The 26,481-nt window shown below is 39.4% G+C and overlaps 2 protein-coding genes across 3 annotated transcripts in view; both read left to right on the top strand.

Moving 5' to 3' along the window:
• XPOT (exportin for tRNA) overlaps positions 1–13,336 on the top strand; it is a 41,830-nt gene extending 28,494 nt beyond the window's left edge. For both annotated transcript variants that reach the window (XM_087869000.1, XM_045789669.2), the window contains exons 20-25: positions 2,496–2,612; positions 2,800–2,915; positions 3,596–3,643; positions 7,628–7,699; positions 9,721–9,777; positions 12,723–13,336. In XM_087869000.1, coding sequence (XP_087725126.1) covers positions 2,496–2,612; positions 2,800–2,915; positions 3,596–3,643; positions 7,628–7,699; positions 9,721–9,777; positions 12,723–12,749 — 437 coding nt within the window. In that variant the 3' untranslated portion in view covers positions 12,750–13,336. The remainder of the gene's footprint in view (positions 1–2,495; positions 2,613–2,799; positions 2,916–3,595; positions 3,644–7,627; positions 7,700–9,720; positions 9,778–12,722) is intronic.
• Positions 13,337–16,911: 3,575 nt separating this feature from the next.
• The window catches only part of TBK1 (TANK binding kinase 1), a 42,899-nt gene continuing 33,329 nt past the window's right edge, over positions 16,912–26,481 (top strand). Inside the window, exons 1-3 of the mRNA XM_045789666.2 lie at positions 16,912–17,209; positions 19,799–19,913; positions 25,330–25,470. Of these exons, the coding sequence (XP_045645622.2) occupies positions 19,827–19,913; positions 25,330–25,470 (228 nt within the window). The 5' untranslated portion in view covers positions 16,912–17,209; positions 19,799–19,826. The remainder of the gene's footprint in view (positions 17,210–19,798; positions 19,914–25,329; positions 25,471–26,481) is intronic.

The following is a 26,481-nucleotide window of genomic DNA, read 5'->3' as shown; positions in this document are numbered from 1 at the left end:
AAAAATCAAGGAATCATTCCCATTTGCAATTACATCAAAAACAATAAGATACCTAGGAATAAACCTAACAAGTAAAAGATCTATACTGTGAAAATGATAAAACACTTATGAAAGAAATTGAAGAGGACACAAAGAAATGGAAAAGCATTCCATGCCCATGGACTGGAAGAACATTGTTAAAATGCCTATATTGCCCAAAGCAATCTATATACTTAATGCAATCCCCATCAAAATACCACCAGCATTTTTCACAGCGTTAGAAAAAACAATCCTAAAATTTATATGGAACCACAAAAGACCCTGAATAGCCAAAGCAGTTCTGAAAAAGAAAAACAAAACTGGATGGAGGCATCTCAATTCTGGATTTTAAGCTATGTTACAAAGCTGCAGTCATCAAGATAGTATAGTATCGGCATAAAAACAGACACCTAGATCAGTGGGACAGAATAGAAAACCCAAAAATGGACCCATAACTATATGGTTGACTGATCTTCGATAAAGCCAGGAAAGACTATCCGATGGGAAAAAAAGTCTTTTCAACAAACGGTATTGGGAAAACTAGACAGTCACATGCAGAAGAATGAAACTGGACCACTTTCTTACATCATACACAAAAATAAATTCAAAATGGATGAAAGACCCAAATGTGAGATTGGAAATCTTCAAAATCCTGGAGGAGAACAAAGATAGAAACCTCTTTGACCTCAGCCATAGCCACTCCCTACTAGACACATCACCACAGGCAAGGAAACAAGAGCAAGAATGAACTATTGGGAACTTTTCATCAAGATAAAAAGCTTCTGCATGGCAAAGGAAACAGTTGACAAAACTAAAAGACAACTGACAAAATGGGAGAACATATTTGCAAATGTCTTATCAGATAAAGGGCTAGTATCCAAAATCTATGAAGAACGTACCAAACTCAACACCCAAAGAACAAATAGCCCAATTAAGAAATGGGCAGAAGACATAAAGAGACACTTTTCTAAAAATGACACCCAGATGGCTTATAGACACATGAAAAGGTGCCCAGCATCACTCATCATCAGGGAAATGCAAATCAAAACCAGATGAGATGGGGCGCCTGGGTAGCGCAGTCGTTAAAGCGTCTGCCTTCGGCTCAGGGCGTGATCCCGGCATACCGGGATCGAGTCCCACATCAGGCTCTTCCGCTATGAGCCTGCTTCTTCCTCTCCCACTCCCCCTGCTGTGTTCCCTCTCTCGCTGGCTGTCTCTCTGTCACATAAATAAATAAAATCTTTAAAAAAAAAAAAAAAAACAGATGAGATACCATCTCATACCTGTCAGGATGGCTAAAATTAACCCAAACAACAGGTGTTAGCAAGGATGTGGAGAAAGGGAAACCCTCTTGCACTATTAGTGGGAATGTAAATTGGTGTGGCCATTCCGGAGAAGAGTATGGAGGTTCCTCAACAAGTTAAAAATAGAACTGCCCTATGATCCAGCAGTTGCACTACTAGGTATTTACCCAAAGGATACAAAAATACAGATTCAAAGGGATACCTGGACCTGGATGTTTATAGCAGTATTATCAACAGTACCCAAACTGTGGAGAGAGCCCAGGTGTCCATCAGCTGATGAATGGATAAAGAAGATGTGTCATATGAATAAAATGAAATATTAGCCATCAAAAAGAATGAAATCTTGCCGTTTGCAATGACATGGATGGAGCTAGAGTGTATTATGATAAGTGAAATAAGTCAGAGAAAGACGAATATTGATGATCTCACTCATGGAATTTAAGAAAGTAAATATGAACATATGGAAATAGGGAAAAAGAAAAAAGAGCAAAACAAGCTATAAAAGACTCAACAATAACAAGGTTGATGGAGGGAGGTGTGTGGGGGATGGGCTAGATGGGTGATGGGTATTAAGGAGGGCAGTTGTGATGAGCACTGGGTGTTGTATGTAAGTGATGAATCATTGAATTCTACTCCAGAAACTAATGTTGCACTGTATTTTAACACCTACAATTTAAATTAAAAAAAATAATAATTAAAAAATGTTAAATAAATTAAATAAAAATAGAAGTTAATTAAATTACCCAAAAATAAAAATTAAAAGAAACAACGAGGGGTACCTGGGTGGCTCAGTCAGTTAAGCGTCTATGATCCTGGAGTCCTGGGATCAAGCCCTGTGTCGGGCTCCCTGCTCAGAAGGGAGTCTGCTTCTCTCTCTATCAAATAAATAAATAAATAAAATCTTAAAAAAAGAAACAACGAAGCAAGTGCTTCAGATTGCCTTTCTAGGTCTTTTTAAAATTAAGCTCAGGGCGCCTGGGTATCTGTCTCAGTCCGTTAAGTGTCGGACTCAGTTTTGGCTCAGGTCAGGATCTCAGGGTTGTGGGGTGGAGCCCCATGTCAGGTTCCCTGCTCGGTGGAGAGTCTACTGGAAGATTCTCCCACTCCTCCCACTCACGTTCTCTCTCTCTAAAGTAAATAAATCTTTAAACCCAAGTTTTTTTTTCTCTTCAGGTGCAGAGAATGTGGAACGAGTGCTGGTTACGGTTATCCAAGGAGCAGTTGAATATCCAGATCCAATTGCACAGAAAACATGTTTTATCATCCTCTCCAAGTTGGTAGAACTCTGGGGTAAGGATCTTAAAAAATAAAAACAAAAAAACAAAAAACTTCATTCCACAACCTGTTTCCTAAGACCCTTAGAGATGAAATGGAACTCTAGCTCCAACATAGACAAGGAGCTGGGAGTTAACTTTCCCCAGTGATAACTAATTGACTCTCTTTTTGTACAAGATGAAAATCTGAGTTCTCTTGACAGGAGGTAAAGATGGACCAGTGGGATTTGCTGATTTTGTTTATAAGCACATTGTCCCCGCATGTTTCCTAGCACCTTTAAAACAGACCTTTGACCTGGCAGATGCACAGACAGTGCTGGTAAGCACCCAGGAACCTTTGTTTACCTTGTACATCTCGTGTGTTCTGACTCACAATTCTTTAATGCCAGGTTGACCGTATTAATCTCATTGCTGGTATTTTTTAAATTAATTTCAAATTAGGATTCATTTTTAAAAGGTTGATGATATCTTCTGGACTTTTTGTAGATTCTTACTGAGTCCTGATACTAAAGTTCAATCTATAAAATCCAGCTCCTTCAACTTTAACAGCCTGCAACTCCTCTTTTTTTAGGACCATGAAAGGGCACATGATACAAGCCCTCAGTAAAACTCAGTTGAGTTACTACTTCATACTACTCTCATTCTAAACCTTGTGCTGAATGGTTTTTTCCTAACCATTAGGAGTAACTTTCTTTTGCTTGGATGATAGTTTCCCTAGAGCTCATTTTCAGAATACTAATGTCAGGCAGTGCCCTTTGCTCATTTCCCCAAAACCGAGTAAAAGCTAGATTTTATGATTTGATATACTGTATTAAGACAGCATTTTTGTATTTTTTCCTTTTTCTGTCCAACCCACTTATTCCATATGCCTGTCGCTCTCCTTCCTCTGTCCCTTGTTTGGGAGTAGTCGTTAATGAGCGGTGGCCAGGGAAATAGAGACAAGTGAGATCAGTAACCAAACATTGAGTGTTTTAAAGTTCTCACACTTGTTTTTCATAGGCTTTGTCTGAGTGTGCGGTGACATTGAAAACAATTCATCTCAAACGGGTAAGCCTTGCACTCTGTGCCCCTTTGTGTTCGTCATACATGTAGATTTGTTATGGTTTTCATTGTGTTTGACTCGTCTTGTTGCTGTATCTTTTGTAAAAGTTGATTTAGTTCTGTCTTTGTTGAACATGAGGAAGGGGTTGAATGAAAGTAACAGTTATCTCTTACTGTCCTTTATGTTTCAGGTCACAAGTTTAAAATGTATGTTTGTTTTTGGTTTGACAAAGAATGTGAAAAATTATAAAAAGATTCACATTTCATGACTTAGTTGGCTCTTCACAGCCAGATTTCTCCAAATTCTTAGTATTATAAATGGTTATAAGTGCTTCAGTACTTAGAATGTTTTGTTCTCCTTGTCAGTCTAATCACTTGTAAAATTGTCAGTGATTCTGGGCTAAATCCAGCTGGTGAATTGTTTACCTTGTACAGTATTTTTTAGTAACATGAATTGATTGTGAACATTTAAAAATCAGGTACTGGGGCGCCTGGCCGGCTCAGTCAGTGGAGCACGCAACTCTTGATTCAGGATTGTGAGTTTGAGCCCCATGTTGGGCATGGAGCCTACTTAAAAAATTAATAAAATTTTGAAAGTAAAATCAGGTATTTTTTTTAAAAAAGAAAAATTCCCAGGGCGCCTGGGTGGCGTAGTCGTTAAGCATCTGCCTTCGGCTCAGGGCGTGATCCTGGCGTTCTGGGATCGAGCCCCACATCAGGTTCCTCTGCTGGGAGCCTGCTTCTTCCTCTCCCACTCCCCCTGCTGTGTTCCCTCTCTCACTAGCTGTCTCTATCTCTGTCAAATAAATAAATTAAATCTTTAAAAAAAAAGAAAGAAAGAAAAATTCCCATCTCCAACTTCTCTCAAAGCCAGGATGCCAACAAAGGACTGGCATTTCCACAGAGCAGCTTCCCCCACCCCCCAAAAAAGTATTCACCAGTCTCCATGCAGTCCACTCCCTCATTTGAACTTGAGTTTTTTATTCTGATACAGATTTGAAAGGTTTTCATTTCTGCAACATTTTCTCTATGCCTACAATGCTAGGGTGAAGAGTATGTGGGGACTGAGCGGGGGGAGAGGGGGTAGCAGGGGAGCTATATAAAGATGAACTAAGTTTAAAAGTCCCCCAAAATTTTGGGGACTTAGAATCAGGGGACATGATGTGTAAATAACTCAGTGGGTTAAGTACTTGAGTAGGAATACATTAAATTAATACATCCGTGTTAAATGTAATACTGTGAGACTAAAGGTGAGCAGCAGTTTTGCCTGTGACGGCAGTCTAAGAAAGCCCTAGGAAAGAAGTGGTTTTGGTTTTGGTTTTTGATAGGCCTTAAGACACAATTGGACTGATAAGAGGAGGAACTGTCATTCCGGGCGAAGTTAAGCAGCTATGTGAGGACAGAGAAGACGTTGCCTTGTGGATTTGATAGAAAATAAGAGAATTAGCCTGTTTAGCTAAGTAGGGAGGTAGAAGTAACAGCTAAAAAGTAAAATATGATTAGGTGGTAAAAAGCCTTGTGTTACATATGAAAAGTTGGGAAGTCAGTGGGCACTTCAGTTACAATTTAGGATAGCTTGGAAACACAGAGAGCAGGTTGGAATATGGGTCTGAAGCAGTTAAAACTAAATACTGATTTGGAGTCCACAGTGCGTAGTCAAGGCGAAGTGGTAGGAATGAATGAGACTTTCTAAGACCAGAATAGAAAAAACCCTGGCTAAAGCAAGAGTCAAGAGAAAGCTAGAAGTAGAACCAGAGGTACAAATGCTAAGAGAACAGAGTCATAAGAGAGGATGCTAGAAAGTCGGGGCAGGGGAGGGGGGCTAGCTGTCTTAGTCGGTGGAGCGTGTGGCTCTTAATCACGGGGTTGTGAGTTTGAGCCCCACATTGGGTGTAGAGATTACTTAAAAATAAAGTCTTAAAAAAAAAAGGGAAAATCAAGGAGGATGAAGAATGAATAGAAACAGTAAGAGTGGTATTTATGATTCAGAAGTATTTGGTTCTTGGAAGCTCTAATTTGGACACACAGAACTGAATCGAACAATATTCTATTTGAAAATGTTTCCCTTGGTTCTGTTTTCTCATTTATTCATTTGACTGATTTCCTCTTGAGGTACACATTTACTTTTCCTGATTTAAAAAAAAACACTCCACTTTTAAGTGAGAACAGTGGGGTTATATGAGGTGATGGGCAGTACACAGGCTGTAAATATAGGAGAGTACACTGAAGAAAACGGCGAGGGGCGCCTGGCTGGCTCAGTCGGTAGAGCATGCAACTCTTGATCTTGGGGTCGTGAGTTCAAGACCCATGTTGGGTGTAGAGCTTACTTTAAAAAGGGAGAGAAGGAGAGAGAAGGTGAAAAGTCAGCTATACTTTAAATAACTTGCATTTTGCAGTGAAATGCAGCCAAAAAAAAAAAAAAGCAAAAACAAAAAACGTGAGAAGGAATGTAGAAGGGATCTGAGAAACTTTCACAAACATTGTATTGTTAGCTCCTCTGAATTAGGAATAGCTTTCCTTTGAAAGGGCATTAAATTATGCTGTAGGTTCATTGGGTTAGAGGAGCAGGAGTCAGGGTAGAGGAAGAAACATAAAAAATTCTTTGATTCAGCAGTATATTAAACAGGAAATTCAACTGTTAAGGCAGGGAAAAGTGCACTGAAGAGAGATGGATTGATTTTTTTTTTTTTTTTTGTGATGATGGTTTCATTTTGATAACTGTTACTTTCAGTTGGACCGGGGTTGGAGTCATCCACATATTAAATCTTTAAATCAGATTCAGGTTTGAAAGTGAGAATAGCGTGTGTGTGTGTGTGTGTGTGTGTGTGTGTGTGTGTGTGTGTAGTACTGGATTTATTCCATTTACTTTAGGCCACCCTCTCGAATGCATTGCTATAGGAAAACCATTTTCAAATTGTATCCTAAGTTCCTTTGTAGCTTCTGAGAAGGGGTAGGGGCTTGGGATTAGTTCGTAGAATAGTTCTGCCTTCCCTCCACTAAGTTTACAAAACACAAACAAACAAACAAAACACAAAAAACAGAACACTATTGTAATTTTTAGCATCCAGAAGTGCTAAAAGATGGCAGAGAAGAGTAATGGTTTTAGAAATCAGGTGACCTGCTTTTCAGTACAGATGAAATCAACAGCACACTGGGCAAATCACCCTGTCTTTCTCGGTCTTGGTTTCTTCATGTGGCTTTTTAATTCCTGTTCCCTGAACGGAAAAAGGCAGGTGTACTTTTTTGCTGTTACCTCTTAACATATCATTTTGTTCTTTCTTGCTTGTATTTTAGTTTCTCAGGATGGTTACTACCTAGCACTTGCCCAAAAGCTTCCTCTCACGTTCCCACAGACACCACATAATCCACCCAGTGGTAGATTGAACAAGTGCACCTCTGTTTGCTTTCTTCTTGCAGTGTTTGGAAGACTCTGGCATTGTTACTTTGCTGATTTAGAAGAATATTTGTTTAATCTTCACTATATAATGCTAAGTAATGTTAACATGTAGTGAATGCTAAGCACTGTTCTAAAAGCTTTACATTTCTTAGCTCATCCACTCCTCACAATAATTCCATTTTTCAGATTGGAAAACTGAGGCTCAAGTTAAGTAACCTGCTCAAGTTACCAGAAATTTGCCAGGGTCAGGCCTCAAACCAAAGCAGTCTGGCTCCAGACTGTATTCTTTTTTTTTTTCTTTTTAAGATTTTATTTATTTATTTGACAGAGAGCACAAGCAAGGGGAGCGGAGAGGGAGAGGGCGAAGCAGGCTCTCCACTGAGCAGGAAGACTGACACGGGGCTCAATCCCAGGACCCCGGGATCATGACCCAATCTGAAGGCAGTTGCTTAACCAACTGAGCCACCCAGGCGCCCCCAGACTATTAATCACAATACTGTATTGTGTTTGACGTATACATGTGTCATTCTAATTTCGCTTTATGCATTATTAATATCAAAATAATTCAGTTATAATTATCTTTTGATTTTCAGGGCCCAGAATGTGTTCAGTATCTTCAACAAGAATACCTGCCTTCCTTGCAGGTAGCTCCAGAAATAATTCAGGTAAGAGCTGTCAGAGCAGATATTCCTCTTAATTTAATTAAAGAAATATGACTATGTAGTTCGATCTAAATTTTGATTCAAGAAAGTTAAACTGCAAAAAAAAAAAAAGAAAGAAAAGAAAAACCGCGTTCAACTTGATGTTTTGCTGTATACAGGACCGCAGAGTTCAAACTTCAGGGGTATATGAAATTGAATGGGAGAAAATTATATTTTCATTTTCACTAACCTTTAACCAAAAGTTTAACTTCCTACCATTGTGTAGGTGACAAATCACAAATCACAGTAGCATTTGCATTGCCTGTGACTTTGTCACCAATAGAAATCACAAATGTTTTTGTGTCACATTAGTTGTTCCAGGGATCTCTCAATACTGTTTATACTTTAAGATACTGAAATTATGAGTTCTTAAGATACACCACTAGGCCTTGTTATCTGAGTCCGTAAGTCTTGTTATTCTAGCACATACCAAAATATTTTTTGGTAACCATTATAATAAGTTTTCTCTGTAATCCCATGTATTATAAATTTTAAATTATAGATTTTAAAAAACATTCTAAAAAGAGTCCAGTAGGCTTCCCTGGACTGCCAAAGGGCCCCACAACACAAACCTGCTGTGAAGATTTGTGCTAGGTAGTTCATTTTACATATGCCTTATCAATGCTTAATTTTTAAATCTGAAACTATATTGTGAAGCATCTGGAAAGCAATCTTACATTTTTACACTATTGCAAAGTAATTTTTTTAATGGCATTCAGTGATGTCTTTGGCATGTAGTTACCCAGACTTGCCCAATAGCACATAGATCTAATTGAGGTATCAAAGTTTTGATGACAGATCTCTTCTTCGTTGGAGTCTAAGAATTGTTTTTTCACCAACAGTGTTCTTAAAAAGGTTTTATAATGCTATTTTATGAAAGACATTGAAAAAATTGAATGAAAAATAGGATAGGTCTTGCATAAGAGTGATCATAAAACTCATTTTTAATGAATTTATGATCTCTTATTTCATGCCATACCATCTTTAAAGGTATTAATGAATTTTCTCAGCTATAATTTGTTACATAAGAAAGGTAATGTTTTAATGAAAGCAATAAATTACTAATTACTCACATGATCTTAATGTCCATCAAAAATAGAAATATACCAGATCACTAAGTAAAGCAAAATTATATTTCTAATAATTTGATTATAAAAGATAAGCATCCCCAGTTTTCCCTTTTTCATATGCCTTCTGACAACACTGTTTGCAGAATTCTATTAGAGAGACTTAACCTCTTTTTCTTTTGGTCAAGCTCTGCTCAGTTACCACTCTTACTATGTGAGAACAGTCAGAGCAATGTAGTTCTTATCCCATTCTCCCTTCTCAGGCATGAGTCAACCTTGTTTAGGAGAGCCATGTTCTCAAAAGTGAAAGTAGCCTATATCTGACAAGTATTACATTTGAAAATGCCATAGAACCTTTTTTGGTGAGGAGCTGTTGTAGTTGACTTTGGTAAGTTACCGTACTACTCCTGTAGATTTAAAGCAACTTAAATGCCTTTCGACAGATGAATGGATAAGTAAAATGTAGTATATACATACAGTGCAATATTATTCAGCCTTAAAGGACATCCTGTCACGTGCTACAACATGAGTGAACCTTGAGGACATTATGCTAATGAAATAAGCCAGCACAAAAAGAGAAATACTGCATAATTCCACCTGTGTGAAGTATCTAAAGTAGTCCAACCCTTAGGAACAGGAAGTAGAATGGTGGTGGCCTGGAGTGTGTGTGTGGGGGGGGGGATTGATGTTCAATGGGTATAGTTTCAATTTTATAAGGTGAAAAGTTCTAGAGCTCTTTTGCACAACAGTGCATATAGTTAATGCTAATGTACCGTACATACAAAAAAAAAGGTGGTTAAGATGATCAGGTATGTTTTCTTTAATCACAATTCCAAAAAGAAAACTGTGGATTTGAATTACACTGAATTTAGTACAATTAGATTCATTCTCTTTCTCCCTCCTGTCTTGGCCCCTCAGGAGTTTTGTCAAGCGCTTCAACAGCCTGATGCTAAAGTTTTTAAGAATTACTTAAAGGTAGGTATTTGGAATACTTACACTTCTTCGTACAATTAGGTAATACTTTAGAGCAGAAAGAGAATACATATTACAGGATACTGTGTCATACTGTAGTCTTACCAGTTATTACTTATTTGGGATGTCTTTTAAAACCTTCTAAAAATCTGTAGTTACAGATGTTATACTTCAGAGTTTTCTCTAAAGCCCCTTTCAACTGAGTTCTTAGAAAAGATCATGAAAAGTGAAGTAAGCACACTGTACATGCTTGAACATACTATGAAAATACCAGTTTCCTTTTACAGTTTGTGATGTAATTAAATAGGAACTACAGGGTTGAGACAACAAGTAATGTTTAAGAACATGTGCCCATATTGAGTTGAAAGAAAGGAGCTAAAAATATAAAAACAGAAGTATGAGTTACTTGGTTATATCCTATTTTTGAAACTTCTGAAGTGTAAAAGGGACAGAAAGAATCCTCAGATTTGGCAGTCAGGGCTCTTTTTACAATCATAAATTGAGTGAATTTTTTCTTTAAAGATTTTATTTGAGAGAGAGAGCACGTGGGGGAGGAGTAGGGGGGTGGCGGCAAGAATCTTCAGCAGACTCCACTTAGCATGGAGCCTAATGCGGGCTGGATCTCACAACCCTGAGACCATGACCTGAGCAGAAACCAAGAGTTGGATGCTTAACCGACTGAGCCACCCAGGCACCCCACAAATTGAGTGAATTTTTTAAAAAACTCCCCAAGTTGGCAAGAAGTACCAAACGTTTATTTGGTATTCATATTTACAGTTTAAATCCTGAGGCAGAACCATCTTGCTCTCACCCAGTTAGTCATTCATTACTCCGTGATGGCATTTTCTGTAACAGGTACTATGCTAACTGCTGCAGATAACCATATGAGTTACTGTTCTTGCCGATAAAGAGCTCGTGCTCTGAAAATAAAATTTCAGTGTGACAGTATGAAGAGCTTTTCTTTGTTTCTGTTACCTTCATTCAACAAATTTGAGGACAAATATATTGGTAGCAGGTGACTTAATGAATGACTACTTGTCCAGGGCATTCAATAGAATTCATAAGTCAGGGCCTTTGCTGAGGAAATAAGTGTGTCGTGCTTTGACTTTGCTTCTGTAACAACTTTCCTCGTCAGTTTTTTCCCTGTTAGTAGTTTGTGAGCTTAAGCTGACAGGAGTTTGTGAGAAGAATATTAGCAGTTACTGTTGATCATTAGGAAGCCTCCCAATCCCATCTCCCTATAAAAGGAAGGCGCCTGCGGAGGTAACGGCTGTTCAGTAAGTGATCCCCCTGCGTGGAAGGACTCACAGACGTTGTAACTCTATTAAAGGTTTCTGTACCGCAGATCCGGGAACAGTGTAGCAGGCTTGTGCTCCAAACGTAGTAATTCATCCAGCTGCGTTTATGAAAAGTCTTCCTCCCAAGCCCGACTTTTTTTCAGTGTGAGCATTATCTCCAGAATAGCACTGTTGTTGGGAAAAGCGAAGTTCCTTCTTTTGTGCCTACTCTCTTTAGAAGTGATTGGTCCTGAGATCTTCCAGATTCTCTCCTCACTCCGAACTCGCTGTCTCCTCTGCTGCTACTCTGGCGTGGGTTTGGGTTCTCTCACGCCAGTATCCCTTCCCTTGTAGCCGAGCTGAGCTGTTGGAAAACCCTGAACAGTCCTCTGAAATTCATTCCCCTTCATTCCCCTTACACTCTTCATAAACCTATATTGTCGACTAAAAATAAGTTCATATTCTTAATTTGACATCCAGGGTTGGTTGGTTTGTTTTTTCATATTCTGATCTCAGACTGCCTTTCTGGTTTCTTTTGCCAGAATTGTCTTGCTATTCTTGCTGTTCTTCAAAAATTCTGCCTTATTAGCAACCTCCTTTATGAATTCTACCCATTCCTTTAGGCTTGCCTCAAGCATGGCCTCTTTGTAAGGCTTTGTTTTGCTCATGTAGTGATCATTCTTCTCTTCACTTAGTCAATAGATTATTTGTTAAATGAATGCCTAATCTACTAGGTGCTAAGGATACAATGATCAATACAGTCCTTCCTGAGTTTATTGCCAGTGGTCTTTCCAGTGCTCACTTAACATGTACCTAACTATGGGGGCGCCTGGCTGGCTTAACCTTGGGATCCTGAGTTCATGCCCCACATTCGGTGCAGAGATTACTTAAAAATGAAATCTTTAGGGGCACCTGGGTAGCGCAGTTGTTAAGCGTCTGCCTTTGGCTCAGGGCGTGATCCTGGTGTACCGGGATCGAGTCCCACATCGGGCTCCTCAGCTGGGAGCCTGCTTCTTCCTCTCCCACTCCCCTGCGGTGTTCCCTCTCTTGCTGGCTGTCTCTCTGTCACATAAATAAATAAAAAAATCTTTAAAAAAGAAATGAAATCTTTATTTAAAAACAACAACAATGACAAAAAACATGTGCCTAACTATGGAAGGTAGTTTGTAATACTGGACCTGTCCCCAGCACAACATCTAGCTTATTCATTCATAGTCTCAAATGTTGAATTGCAAGTGTTTTTTTAATAGTCAAATAAATGGTAAATTCCTTAAAGGAAAACAGCTGCTATCTTTAGCTTTGATTTGTTTCTTCTTCCTCAAAATTTAATTTCCCAGTGTTAGCTATGACAGTGTACCAGTCAACAGAAGGTATAAAGAGCATGTTCTCCTCTGACCACTTGCATTCTCATCGCATTAGAGTTAATAACCATATTTTCACTAGTGACACTAGATAACTAATGTCAACATAAGTTATCTGCAGATTTTATCAAATTGTCCAGAATAGAAAGTTCTTGTACCATGTGTGGATTTATGCAATATGTGAAATGTTCTAAATATTGATTATATTTAACAAAAGAGTGACTGGCACTTACTGACTTGGAGCCATCCTTCAGGTGAAAAGTGGTATCTTCTGACATCAGTACTAATTGTACTAATACTTTATTTACAGGTATTCTTCCAGAGAGCAAAGCCCTAAGGACTGGATCTCCCTGCGCCGACTTTATGGTCAGGAATTCCAGTTAATTTATAAAGAAGCGGTTTTGTGTGCCATTCACACTGGTCTTTTTAACATTGCTTTAAGCTTATTGCAGTATATGTATTGGGATTTTTCTGTAAAATGGGTGTAATTTTCTCTGAATACAGGTATGTGACAACAAAAGAAGTTGCTTGCATGCCAGTTCAAATTGTTCTGTATAAAAATGCTGTTAAAAGATACAGCACAGTTATCCTAGTACCTTTTTTTTTTTTTTACTTGAAACGTTAAATCCTTTATAAAGACCATAGCAAGAAAACTGTGTACTTTTTTTTCAATTGCTAAATATAAAATGTTTGAAAATTTTAATTTGCTTTTACGTATGCCGTCTCAAAAAATGGGGGGGATACAATAATTCAAAACTAATGTTTTGTAGATAGCCATTACATTTCTTTAAACTGTTTCGATGCCAATGTGTGTTCTACAAAAGAGAATGGTTTCATAAATTAACTGATTTAAGAGTAGGTACCGGTGTTACACACTTTTTATAAAAAAATAAAATAAAAATAAATTTTACGTAGTGAAATCTACCAGGTCTTTCTTGGCATTATTATTATAAATACTTCAGTCTTATTTTCTCATCTCTCCCTGATTTCCCATTTAAAGAATTGCACATATAAGCTTATAGATGATTTATCTGTGCTCCCAAAAGGTTACATGCAACTTAGTTCTCTTAGATTCTTTTTAAAATGCTTTAAAACGCCTATTTCAATATATTACAGAATTTAAAATCCAATTTTCTCCTCTTTTATTGGATTTACTTAGGACACTGTACTTATGTGTTGATGCTTAGAAATAGCTGCCCATTTAGTTACTAGAAGTACTTTTCCCCGTTTTTATCCATGACTCTGCAAGCAAGCAAGAGGAAAAATAATAGTATCAGTAAGTAGTGTTAGGAAAATAAGAAAGGAGGGATAAACTGAACAGCAGAATTACGTTACTACAGTCATTGGGGAGGGTATATGTTGTAATGAACACTGGGTATTATACTGATGAATCACAGACCTGTACCCCTGAAACAAAGAATACATTATATGTTAATTGAATTTAAAGATAGAGGGAGAAAGGAAGGAAGGAAGGAATAAAATTACTACAGTCACTTAAGATTCAATTCTAAAAGCTCAAGTAAAATTTTAGGGGAGGGTTTTTTTTAACCTTTGGCCCATGTGGTTCCCCTAAAGCTTTCATGATGGGCTTCAGTGGTCTATAAACTCCCTAAAACTATTCTAAATTGCATACATAAATCTTTTTTGATGTTAATTCCAGTAGTGATTTTAAACATTTTCCTTACATCGTAATAGAATAAAAGTACTAAACTAAATTAACCGTTAGTTGTAAAAAAAAAAAAAAAAAAGTGAAATATATTTCAATAAAAATGTTTTTAAGAATAGGTAAGTGATGGGGTGCCTGGGTGGCGCAGTCGTTAAGCGTCTGCCTTCGGCTCAGGGCGTGATCCTGGAGTTCCGGGATCGAGCCCCACATCAGGCTCCTCCGCTGGGAGCCTGCTTCTTCTTCTCCCACTCCCCCTGCTTGTGTTCCCTCTCTCGCTGCCTGTCTCTCTGTCAAATCAATCAATCAATCAATCAATCTTTAAAAAAAAAAAAAAAAGAATAGGTAAGTGAGGGGGATCTAGCTGGCTCAATCAGGTAGAGTATAGGACTCTTGATCTCAGGGTCATGAGTTTAAGCCCCACATTGGGCATACAGCTTATTTTTTTTTTTTTTAAGATTTTTTATTTATTTATTCGACAGAGATAGAGACAGCCAGCGAGAGAGGGAACACAAGCAGGGGGAGTGGGAGAGGAAGAAGCAGGCTCATAGCGGAGGAGCCTGATGTGGGGCTTGATCCCAGAATGCCGGGATCATGCCCTGAGCCGAAGGCAGACGCTCAACCGCTGTGCCACCCAGGCGCCCCATACAGCTTATTTTTTAAGATTTTATTTGAGAGAGAAAGCATGAGCAGGGGTAGGGGCAGTGGGAGAGGGATAAGCAGACCCTGCTGAGTGCAGGGCCCGATGCGGGACCTGATCCCAGGACCCTGAGATCATGACCTGAGCCAAAATTAGGCACTTAACCAACTGAGCCACCCAGGCACACCCATAGAGCTTACTTTAAAAAATAAATTTTTTCTCAAAAAAAAGGGGGAGGATACCTGGGTGGTTGTCAGTTAAGCACCCTACTCTTGATTTGGGCTCAGATCATGATCTCAGGGTCATGGGATTGAGTCCCACGTCAGGCTCTGGGCTGAGTGTGGAGCCTGCTGAAGATTCTCTCTCCCTCTCCCTTACCCCCCACCCTCGCTCGCTCACAAGTGCTCTCTAAATAAAAAAATAAAAATAAAATAGGCATGTGAAAGCTTGAGTGTTTCATTGATAAGTTTCCCTGTACAGTGGGAAAGATCATTGCACCTAGTGCAATAGCACTAATTTTTCAAAGTATACTAACCAGTCAGCATACTGCTTAAGAGCTAAGACAGGTTGCAGATTCAAGTAGGTTCAAATAACAGTTCTGCTAGTCACTGATTTTAAGTTTAAGTTAAATAATTTCTCCATACCCATTTCCACATCTGTGAAATGGGGGAAATAATGGTAGCTACCTCACAACTAAGAATTTAAGCATAGCTTATTATAGTGTCTGTGCACAAAGACTTCATATTTGTTATGGTCACTGTACTATTAGCTTCATATATGTAAAGATGACACCTCCTTTTTCCCTGTTTAAAGCCCTTCAAAAGCTTCATATATGTTCAGAGCCAAGAGAAAACAAGACATGGAAATTAAGAGTCTGCAATAGAAGATAAACTTCATGTTCTATAGTCATGTATAATTCCCATCTTTCCCTGAAGTTACCAAGTGCACTTTATTTAGGGAGTACCATAGCAGTTAGGAGACTCTGCTTTATCATGAATTACTTATTAGTATTGTATTTAGTTTCCAAAAACAAGCACCCAAATAATTGTCACAAGAGTGAATCTCACCTCTTGACAGGTGAGGTCACTGACGCAAAAGACGGATTTGTGTGGCTTGACTACGAAACAACAAGGATTTTATGATGCCTGGTCTAGTTCTGTGCCTGTTTATTTAAAGTCTTAACATTAATTGGTTCACAAGTAGCTCTACCTTTAAGAAAACACCTGTGGTATCTCAATGGTAAATATTTAGTAAATATGTGAATCTAAGCCTTTAGCTCAGCTAATTACATTTTCTCCCATAAAACTTCTGATCAACTTGTTGTTAGAACGGTTCCATCTAACATTGGTTAATTAAATGGTTCCATTCAAACATTGTTTAAAAGTCTAATAAAGGCACTTCCTTTGTAACAACGCATTACTGTGGACTTTTGTTATCTCCATTGCACATAGAACATAACAGACTTTGGGGAGGGGGAAACGTGCTTAGAGTCAGTATTTGGTGGGGAGAGTTGGGACTGCAACCCCAGATTTGTTCCATTCAAAAACCTCTGGTTTCCTATTTCATTCCTGGTTGATGTAGTTCTCAACTGGGAAGAACTCTTCCTCTTCCTGCTCTAAGTTTAGCCCTGAATCAGCCAGAGTCTTTGGGACCTCTCCATGTTTTGAGAAAGGCTGCACTGCAGTCAGTGGGGCAGAAGCGATCACTCTAGGGAACAGCTGCTGGAGATCTTGGCGGCACGAATATTTCAGGACCTGATTTCAGTCAAGTTCTCCAATATTGCCATTTTCCAAAATACCGTGTAAAGAGGGAATTAAGACAACTTTAATTCCTGACTTCCTCGCTCCACAACGCCAAAAAAAAAAAAAAAGTAAATAAAAAGGAATTAAATGAGCTTATTTACATTAAGAATTTCACGTCTGGATTATTCTGAGGCGATCACGGGACTCCACTGTAGCCAACATAGCCTTTAAAACAATTACAGATCCCTCCAGACTAGGATTTTCCCCAGTGACAGCCTCGCACGTGTCCAGCATTCTGCGCACCTGTGACTATTACAATGTTTGCAATCAGGAGTTCGATGTCTGTCTTTCCCATTACCGTCGCACGCCGCACTCTGCCATTGGCTCTCGAGGACTGGGCGGGATTTGCAGTTCTGGGAATTCGAAACTGCTCACTGCGCAGGGCTCCCTAGCTTCACCCTTACAGTGAGAGAGGGACAGGCAGAGGGTGTGGACCACGTCGAATTCCAGACAGCTCCCAGCCTCGCCGCCCTCTCGCTAGAGACGACCGGGAAACCAGCCGCCGCACGAACCCTGGCGGTAGGGTAGGCAGCGGAGGCCGAGGCTGGTCAGGCGGGCGTGCGCACGCGCGCCGGCGCGCGCCGGCCGTCGGTCACGTGGCCCCCGGCCAGGGCTTGCGAAGCCGGAAGTGTCCTGAGCCTTAAGGAGGCCGCGGGAGCCTGCTGGAGGTGGTGCGACGGAGACCGGGCACGGTAAGTGGGGCGGCGCGGGCGGAGGGGCCGAGCCGCGCGGGGCACGGGCAGCGAAGCCGACAGGGGCCGGCGCGGAGCGCTCCCGCCCTCTGTGGGAAATTGGGATGCTGAGTCAGAGCGGGGGCGGGGCGGGAGACCCGAGAAGCCCAGCACGATCCGAGGCCGAGCCCTGCCGGGACCTTGGCTGGGTGGACGCCGCCCCGCAGGGGTCTGGGGCGTCCGAAACCCGGTGGGAATGGTCGCGCGGGCCCTGTGCCTTCGATCTCCACTCCTCGCCCCCTAGGCGGCCCTCTGACCGGGGCCCTCCCGGGTCAGCGTATAGCGACGTTGGGCACGAAGAAAGAGGACGTGTCCGTTACCGGGTATGGGCCCTGGCTGCCCCGGAGAGACGGATTCCCCCTTTTCCTTAGAGTTTGACCGCTTTCTACCCCTCTTTATGAGCGTTGACACGATCGGCAGTGTTTAAATGGCTTGATTTTTCAGATAATTCAAGAGACGTTTCGTTAGGGTTTAGTGATGATAAACGGCGGGGATTGACTAACCGGAAGCTGGAAGCAGAAGATGTCTATTAGTATACACACATACAATGTGAATTCCCAAACATTTCCTTTGGGAAATGGCTTACGGGTTTACCTTCCATTCCGCTTCCCAGGTGTTTTCAGTAGGTGGCCTCAAATCAAGGTCTACCGAATTGTCCAGTGCATAACCAAAGACCCACTTTTCTCACTCTAGAACGCTGAATTATTAGCATAATGGTAGAGTTTAGAAACCCTTGAACTTCGTCCATATGCCTGTCATCAGCCTGCTTTCATCTATGGACAAATAGTAACTTTCGTTTTGGACAGTATGAGGAAGTAGGCTTAAGGCAGTCACTAGTAACATACTTGTTGAGTGCCTGCCTGTAGTGTATAGTGTATCAAAATTTGGGGAAGATTTATAAAGCAAACACTCTGTGGATGTGCTGAGTCATGTTTTAGCATGCTGTTATTGTGGGTTTATTGGAAGATAGTTTCAAAAGACATTTCCCCTCATCGTGAAACTAGTCTTATCTTCATATAGAGAGCATATATCTTAGCTGATAAATGTGTTTATGTATTAGTCACTAGGTTCGTGTAGGTACCTAATGACACTTTTTACATTTACAGTTATCTCAGCCTACTTACAGTAATTAGGGAAGGTTTTTCATTATTGAAAAGTATTTGAAAATATTGAAAAGACAGTTGAGAATTTTATTATTATTAACCTTAGCTGTCAGATGTGTATTCCTTACTTGTGGAAAAGTGGATCTTATTTTTATTGCTTATTTCCAACAAATTGCTTATATAACATTCTTTATCTAAATTAGATATGTGGTAAAATTATATATCTTAGTATATATGATTGTTGAAAATTGACCATTCTTTATGTACCTAATCCTTATTGGAATATTATAGTCATTAATTTGTCACTGAATACCTCATCTGTTCTAATGTACTACAAAGGGATATCAAGTATGTTTTGATCTGGTATCACAGCAGGTTTAAGGTGGCATGGTGAGACTACCATTTAATGCTACTGATTTTTTTTTTTTTTTTTTTTTAAAGATTTTATTTATTTATTTGACAGACAGCCAGTGAGAGAGGGAACACAGCAGGGGGAGTGGGAGAGGAAGAAGCAGGCTCCTAGCGGAGGAGCCTGATGTGGGGCTCGATCCTGGAACGCCGGGACCACGCCCTGAGCCGAAGGCAGACGCTTAACGACTGCGCTACCCAGGCGCCCCTAATGCTACTGATTTTTATTCCAATGTGGAGCTCAAGTATTTTTAATATCCTTATAGTGATACAACTTTTCAGTATTGAAGGAGAAGGCTAGATAGGGGTGATGCTTTTTTCTTAAATCAACTTTATTTTTCAGAACAGTTTTAGGTTTGCAGCAAAATTGAGCAGAAGGCACAGGGATTTTACTTATTACATCATAGCCTCCACTTGCTTGTTTTTTAAGACTTGGTAATATACACTTAATATGTGTATATTTATATACTTGGAGATTGGACAAATTATCCTTAATTTTGGAAGAGTTATTTACCTTTCAGGAATAAAAAATTGTGCACCTTTCCATTATGATTGTCAGGCACTGTGCAGATGAAATTTTACCTTATGGAAATGCTATGCCACGGCAACAGTTGTTTTCATTAGGGTAGCCCTGCCCTTAAAGGAACAAAGCAATTCTTTTCTATATTTGTTATATTTTACATTACTACTTTAAAACACTTTATAATTCATCATTGACTAATCTTTCAAAACATTTGAAGAAGTGGCCAGTATCACTCTCACTGAGAAAGATAAAATTAGAAGGGAAATAAATATTTCTGTAGCCCTGTGATAAGTGAAAGTGAATATATAAGATGTCATTGGTTAATATTTTTTCAGAGCCCACATGGCATTTTAGTCTTTAATATTGTTGGAAACTTAGATTTTTACATTAGATTGTACACTTCAGTTTAGCAATAACTAAGTGGTGATCTTACTAGGGACTAAATATAGCTAACATTTGTTCCTTAAATGTATTGTTCCCTGAAAACAAACATGCAAATGTTTTCTTCTTTCTTAGTTGAACAGAAAGATCTGACCAAGCCGAGATGCAGAGCACGTCTAATCATCTGTGGCTTTTATCGGATATTTTAGGCCAAGGAGCTACTGCAAATGTCTTTCGTGGAAGGCACAAGGTTGGTTCAGAGAAAACTGTGAAGGCTTTTTTTCACTGTATATGTTCTCTTTTGAGAAGCACACTTGGACTAAAACGTGTGACTTGATGTTTTTGCTTATACTGTCTAAAGAGAGTTCCTGTTTTTGTGGTTCAAGTCTAACTTGTGTCAGAGTTAGTGGTATCTACCCAGTGGTGGCAGAGGTTATGTGTTGGGAGTGGAGGAAAAAAAGGAGATTGACTTAAAAAAGGGACTAGGAAGGTAAGTGGTGTGACTTTTGATTCTTTCCCCAAGCTTACTCCTCCTATGGTAGCCAGTGATGTCACCAGTAGAGAAGTTCCGTGTGGCAGTGCATTGGGGTGGGCTACAGACGAGGGAGGAGTGTGGGAAGGCAGAGGTATAGTTTGAGGGGAATCCACAGATGATTCTGATATGCTATACTACAGCTTCATGTCCCAGTAAACCGCATCCTGCAAGGTAGATTGGAATAAAATGAGATTATCAGCAAGGAGCCCGCACTTAAAAGGTATGAGGTAAACAGAGCTTGTTAGTGGAAGTGAGAATAGAATAAAAGGGCTAATCTTGGAGGCACGTCAAGAACCAAAAAGATTTTCTGTCAGATTCTATATTGGAGGATGAAATTAAAGATAATTAAAATAATTTGAAATGAAGAAATTTAAGATCATTTAAGTTTCTATTCTGGGAAGGAAGCTGGAAAAATAGAGAAAAAATTCTTTTATAATGCAAATAATCCACTAATTTTTCAGCCCTGTAAATTTTTTTTTGAGTGAAATGGTATTCGGAGCCTTTTAAATTCTGATTTTCAGAAACAAGAGCTTTAAATATTTTAGTAAGAAGGCGTTTCATGTTTTCCTTCATGTTTTCCTGTAGCCTTGTGATTGCCAATCAGTTCTGTCAGAAACAATAAGATAAGCATTCAGAGGGGAGGGGCTGTTTCCTCTGGGGAGAGATGATGACTGTAAACAGCCTCTGGTTCCTAGAAAATGAATCAGAAGTGTCATGGAGCTTTTAGCCTTTTTCCCCTCTGATTCCAGAATTGTCCACAGGTTCTGAGCCCTTGATTCAATTTGTTATGGTCTTTGGGTCCTTTTTCAAGTCCCTTTGGTCAACTTTGGATATTCCTGTCCTAGAAATTGTTTTTGTTTTGTGCCCTGTGCCAAGAAAGAGAAAATGGTGGTGACACAAGATTTAGCATTGAGACCACATCTGACTCTTCCTGTAACCCAAATTAACAGACGTTAATAATCACTTGGTATGTGACAGGCACAGTGATAGATCTCGTAAACATAATTGCCAATAGTGTGCAGTTCCTTCCCACAAAGAGTGTTGGGTTTAGTTGGTGTTGGAAGGGACGTAAATTGGAAACTGATGGAGTGATAGGTAGTCAGTAGTGACAGAAATTAGGTGAGCCATATTTCATATAGTCTGGTCCTCTTTCCTTACTTAGATACTCGGTGTCCTTCATTTAAGTTCCTACATATAGTAGGCATTCTGCAAATGTTTGTGGAATAAAAGAATGAATGAGGACAGATTAGACCACGCTAAGATAACCTGAAGTTCTTCTTCAAAGGAAACGGAAATGTATTTTATCCAATATAATCAGAAAGCCTAAAATAAGGATTTGAGAGTCATGGGAATTTACTTAAAGGATGATGAAGAGTCAGTTTAGTATTCAGTCCCTAATATTCTTCCCAGGGATATATTTTGAGAAACCATGTTTGTTCTCAGTGATCAATTTCAGAGGTTTAGGACTATATCCAAAAAATCCTGCTTGCCCTTAATAACTGTTTAACGATTTTTTTTTCAAAGATTTTATTTATTTATTTGACAGAGATAGAGACAGCCAGCGAGAGAGGGAACACAAGCAGGGGGAGTGGGAGAGGAAGAAGCAGGCTCATAGCGGAGGAGCCTGATGTGGGGCTCGATCCCATAACGCCGGGATCACGCCCTGAGCCGAAGGCAGACGCTCAACCGCTGTGCCACCCAGGCGCCCCTGTTTAACGATTTTTAACCATGATATTAGTTAAACCTTTTTCTGTTACTCCCTAGAATGACCAAGTTTCCAAATTTACAATTTGTTATTCAAAGTTTATTACTTCCTTAATCTGTCTCTTTCTCATTGAGTTGTTTTAGTTACTAGTGTATGTGATGGGTGGTATGTGTGTGATAATCATGGTGAAGTTAAAGGGAAGAGAGCTGTAGGAAGGATGTGTTGATTTGCCTATTTGTATACATTTAACCCTTGAACAACATGGGTTTGAAGTGTGCGGGTCCACTTACATGTGAATTTTGTCTTCAATAAATACAGGATAGTACTGTAAATATATTTTGTGTTCCTTATGGTTTCTTAATAACATTTTCTTTTCTGGCTTACTTTAAGAATACACATAACATACAAAATATATGTTAATCAATTGTTTATGTTCTCGGTAAGGCTGATAATCAACAATAGGCTATTAGTAGTTAAATTTTTGGAGAGTCAAAGTTAAATGTAGATTTTTGACTTCGCAGAGGGGCGGCACCCCTAACCCTCACATTGTTCAAGGGTCAACTATATATATATACATGTAAATATTACTCATCTATGCTTTGACTTAGGGACAGTGAATGACAGGTGACTGTGCAGTTGAACAAAAGGAAAACAGTATATTCCCACAGATATGCCAGTAATCTCACAGGTATGATGTAGACTACAAAAATTTGGAAAATGCTAGCCTTGATCACGGGCATTTTGCAACATTGTATTATTTTCCCTGGTTATTCCTCTGTTAGAATTCTCCTAATTTTAGATTAAGTTGGAATTACAAGTATTCTCAAGAAAAATCTTGGTGGTATATGTTGGGTGGTATAGATTTAAACAGTGTTCTTACTCTGGTTGAACAAATGGAAAAATGGTGTAATTAAACTGTGGTTTGGTTGTTATTTTATTTTCATATTATCTGAAAATGGGTGGTAGGCAAGAGTGAGGGAGGTGTGATCACGTCACATAGATGGTGGTCTTCAAATGGTGATCTTGAAGAGAGGTTGTGAAGCAGTTAAATGGTTTTAAAAAAGATTGTGAGATTCAGAAGTGAGAAAAAGATCATGAGATTCTGACTAAGAAAAAAGATCACTGAGGTGATCATGGCTGTATGGAAAGCTACAGAGAGGGCATCAAAGCAGGCACAGCACAGAGATCCTGACAGACAGGCAGCCATGAAATATCTTTAGGCAGGTGGTGCTTGAACCCCAAATGATCTTTCCACTTGCTCCAAGGAAGTTCAACCTTGGGTTGTGGGAAAAGTAAGATTAAACTCAAAGAATCCGGACTGACCACCATGGAGAGGCTTGCCAACTAGAATGACTGGAAGGAGGGGGGAGGGTCTGGAAGCAAGGCTTAAAATAAAGTTAATATGAAGAACATAAGAAGGTAACGTTTACCTGAAATTAAACATATATTTGTAACTCTAAGAGTCCCTCCCAGCTACAGCCGTGCACTGTAATTTTCTGTGCAATCTACTTCAGAATGCCATGAGAAAGTGAGAGTGGGGTGCTGCAGGTACATCCCGAGAGAAAAGGAAGTGTCTTTGATCCTCTAAGAGAAGGCTCTATAAAGAAACAGTCTGGGGCGCCTGGGTGGCGTTAAACATCTGCCTTCGGCTCAGGGCGTGATCCTGGCGTTCCGGGATCGAGCCCCACATCAGGCTCCTCCGCCAGGAGTCTGCTTCTTCCTCTCCCACTCCCCCTGCTTATGTTCCCTCTCTCGCTGGCTGTCTCTCTCTAATAAATAAATAAATCTTTAAAAATAAATAAATAAATAAAAATTAAAAAATAAAAAAAAAAAAGAAACAGTCCGCCCTAGTCATCTAGGTGAAGTCGCAGACAGGTGTCCAAGGCAGCAGTGATGCCGTCCAATGAGGACAGGCTACTTGAACCCAACCGACTCGAGCTCCCACTTCCATATGCACATCTACACACAGTATTGCAGCTCGGGAACGTTTCTTTTTTCTTTCTTTCTTTCTTTTAAGATTTTATTTATTTATTTGACAGAGAGAGTGAGACAGAGTGCACGCACAAGCAGGCAGAAAGGCCAAGGGAGAAGGAGAAGTAAGCTCCCCGCTGAGCACGGAGCCCAACATGGGTCTTGATCGCAGGACCCCAGGATCATGACCCGAGTCAAACGCAGACACTTAACTGAATGAGCCACCCAGGTGCCCCTTTTCTTTTTTCTTTTTTTTTTTTTAAGATTTTATTAATTTGTTTTGAGAGAGAGAGTGTGCACGCACATGTGCAACTGAGGGGAGAGTCAGAGGGAGAGAATCTCTAAGCAGACTCCCCACAGAGCATGGAGCCTGATGTGGGGCTTGATTCCATGACCCATGAGATTGTGACCTGGGCTGAAACCAAGAGTTGGACACTTAACTGACTTCAGCCACCCAGGTGCTCTGGAATGTTTAACAGTTAATTTCATTACTTTGAGCAGCTTTTTTTTTAGGATTTTATTTATTTATTTGTCAGAGAGAGAGAGAGCACACAAGTAGGGAGAGACTATAGGCAGAGCAGGCAGAGGGAGAAGCAGGCTCCCTGCAGAGCAAGGAAGCCAAGGCGGGACTCGATCCCAGGACCGCAGGATCATGACCGAGCTGAAGGCAGACGCTTCACCGACTAAGCCACCCAGGTGTCCCTATTTTGAGCTTCTTAATGAAATTTCATACGTGGAGTATAGTTTTCAGTCTCTCTTTTCCTGTTTTGTTTAGTTTTTAAATTATCAGGCCTTGGAGAAACCCTTCTGAATTCCACTTTGTTATCTAAAATATGCTTTTCACATTTGGTATTATTAGAGCTCTTCTTTTTTTTTTTTTTTTTTTAAGATTTTATTTATTTATTTGACAGAGATAGAGACAGCCAGCAAGAGAGGGAACACAAGCAGGGGGAGTGGGAGAGGAAGAAGCAGGCTCCCAGCGGAGGAGCCCCATGCGGGACTGAGCCACCCAGGCGCCCCTAGAGCTCTTTATATATGTAAATGACTGTCTTTGCCTCATGTATCATAATGGAAGCTTTTTTTTTTTTTTTTACCTTTATGTATTTATTTTTAAGTAGGCCATAAGCCCAGTGTGGGGCTTGAATCATGACCCTGAGATCAAGAGTCCCATGCTTTACCGACTAAGCCAGCCAGGCACCCCTGGAAGCTTTTTAATATGAAAGAAAATAGCCTTTTCTTCATTCTGAAGCATGTAACCTGAGAGAAATTTGGAGCAGCTGACTGATTGATTTTAGCTTTAAAAAGAATTCAAGAGTTCTAGTACAGTTACCTATGCTTAAAAATATTTGGGTGTTCTGTAAGAAAGATAAATTGCTATAGCTTGTTCTAACAGTACCTTTTAATCTTCTTAATAGTATTATAAATGAATAAAACCTTTCTCTCTCTTTTTTTTAGAAAACCGGTGACTTATTTGCTATCAAAGTATTTAATAACATAAGCTTCCTTCGTCCAGTGGATGTTCAAATGAGAGAATTCGAAGTGTTGAAGAAACTCAATCACAAAAATATTGTCAAATTATTTGCTATTGAAGAGGAGGTAAGTAGTCAAGCTTCAGTTGATCTTGTCATGTTTATTGTAATTATTGCAATCCAAGAGAAATGACCTAATACAAAAAATTATTTTATAAACAATGAGGTTTTTTAAATGGTGAAAATTAGAGCTCATATAACCAAATATTCTGTCCTCAAAGATTCTTTCTTTTGTTTTTTGTTTTGTTTTGGTTTTTGTCCTCAAAGATTCTTGAAGAGATAAAACAGTGGAAATAAAGTATTATGGAGTCAGGAGAAGTAGTTTAAGAAATAAGAGTAAAGAATATGATTACCAGTATTTTTACTACAAATAAAAACTAAGTGAAGTTAAATTGACATAATTATTAAAGGAGCAAGTCAAATAATACAAAAAAGGCTTTGTAAAAGAATAAAAATTCTCGGAACCCAGAAATTAGTGCAGTATATGAAGCATACCTATGCTTCATACATACATGGTATGTTAATATGGTATGTAGAAGGTATAGTTGACTTTAGGGAGAAACAGTGAAAAGAAGAATGTCATTTGGAAAATTATCTAGAAATAATGGAAGTAGAAATTTAGTTTAAACCCTTTAGACATGAATAACCAAATCACACCTTTTTCTTTTTTTTAAAGATTTTATTTATTTATTTGACAGAGAGAGAGACAGCCAGTGAGAGAGGGAACACAAGCAGGGGGAGTGGGAGAGGAAGAAGCAGGCTCCCAGCGGAGGAGCCTAGGACCCTGGGATCACGCCCTGAGCCGAAGGCAGATGCTTAATGACTGAGCCACCCAGGCCCCTCCAAATCACACCTTTTGAGTAATAATTTGGCAGTTTATATTCCTTATAATAGTGATTTTATTTTTAGTGAGTACTTCTTAGGAACTAATCAGAAATGTAAATTACAGTTCTACGCACAAAGATGTTCATTGCTGCCCTGTTTATAATAAAGAATGGTTAAATAAGTTAGAATATGTGATGGATATACAGTTTGTTACGCTCGAGGTTAAGAGTAGCCCTCCAGACTGCCAACTTTG

This window comes from Ursus americanus, chromosome 17, assembly GCF_024610735.1.
Source record: "Ursus americanus isolate L20-20 chromosome 17, mUrsAme1.1.p, whole genome shotgun sequence".
Classification (NCBI taxonomy): Eukaryota; Metazoa; Chordata; class Mammalia; order Carnivora; family Ursidae; genus Ursus; species Ursus americanus.
The sequence above is the reverse complement of the archived record's forward strand: the minus strand, read 5'-3'. Positions and strand labels throughout refer to the sequence as shown.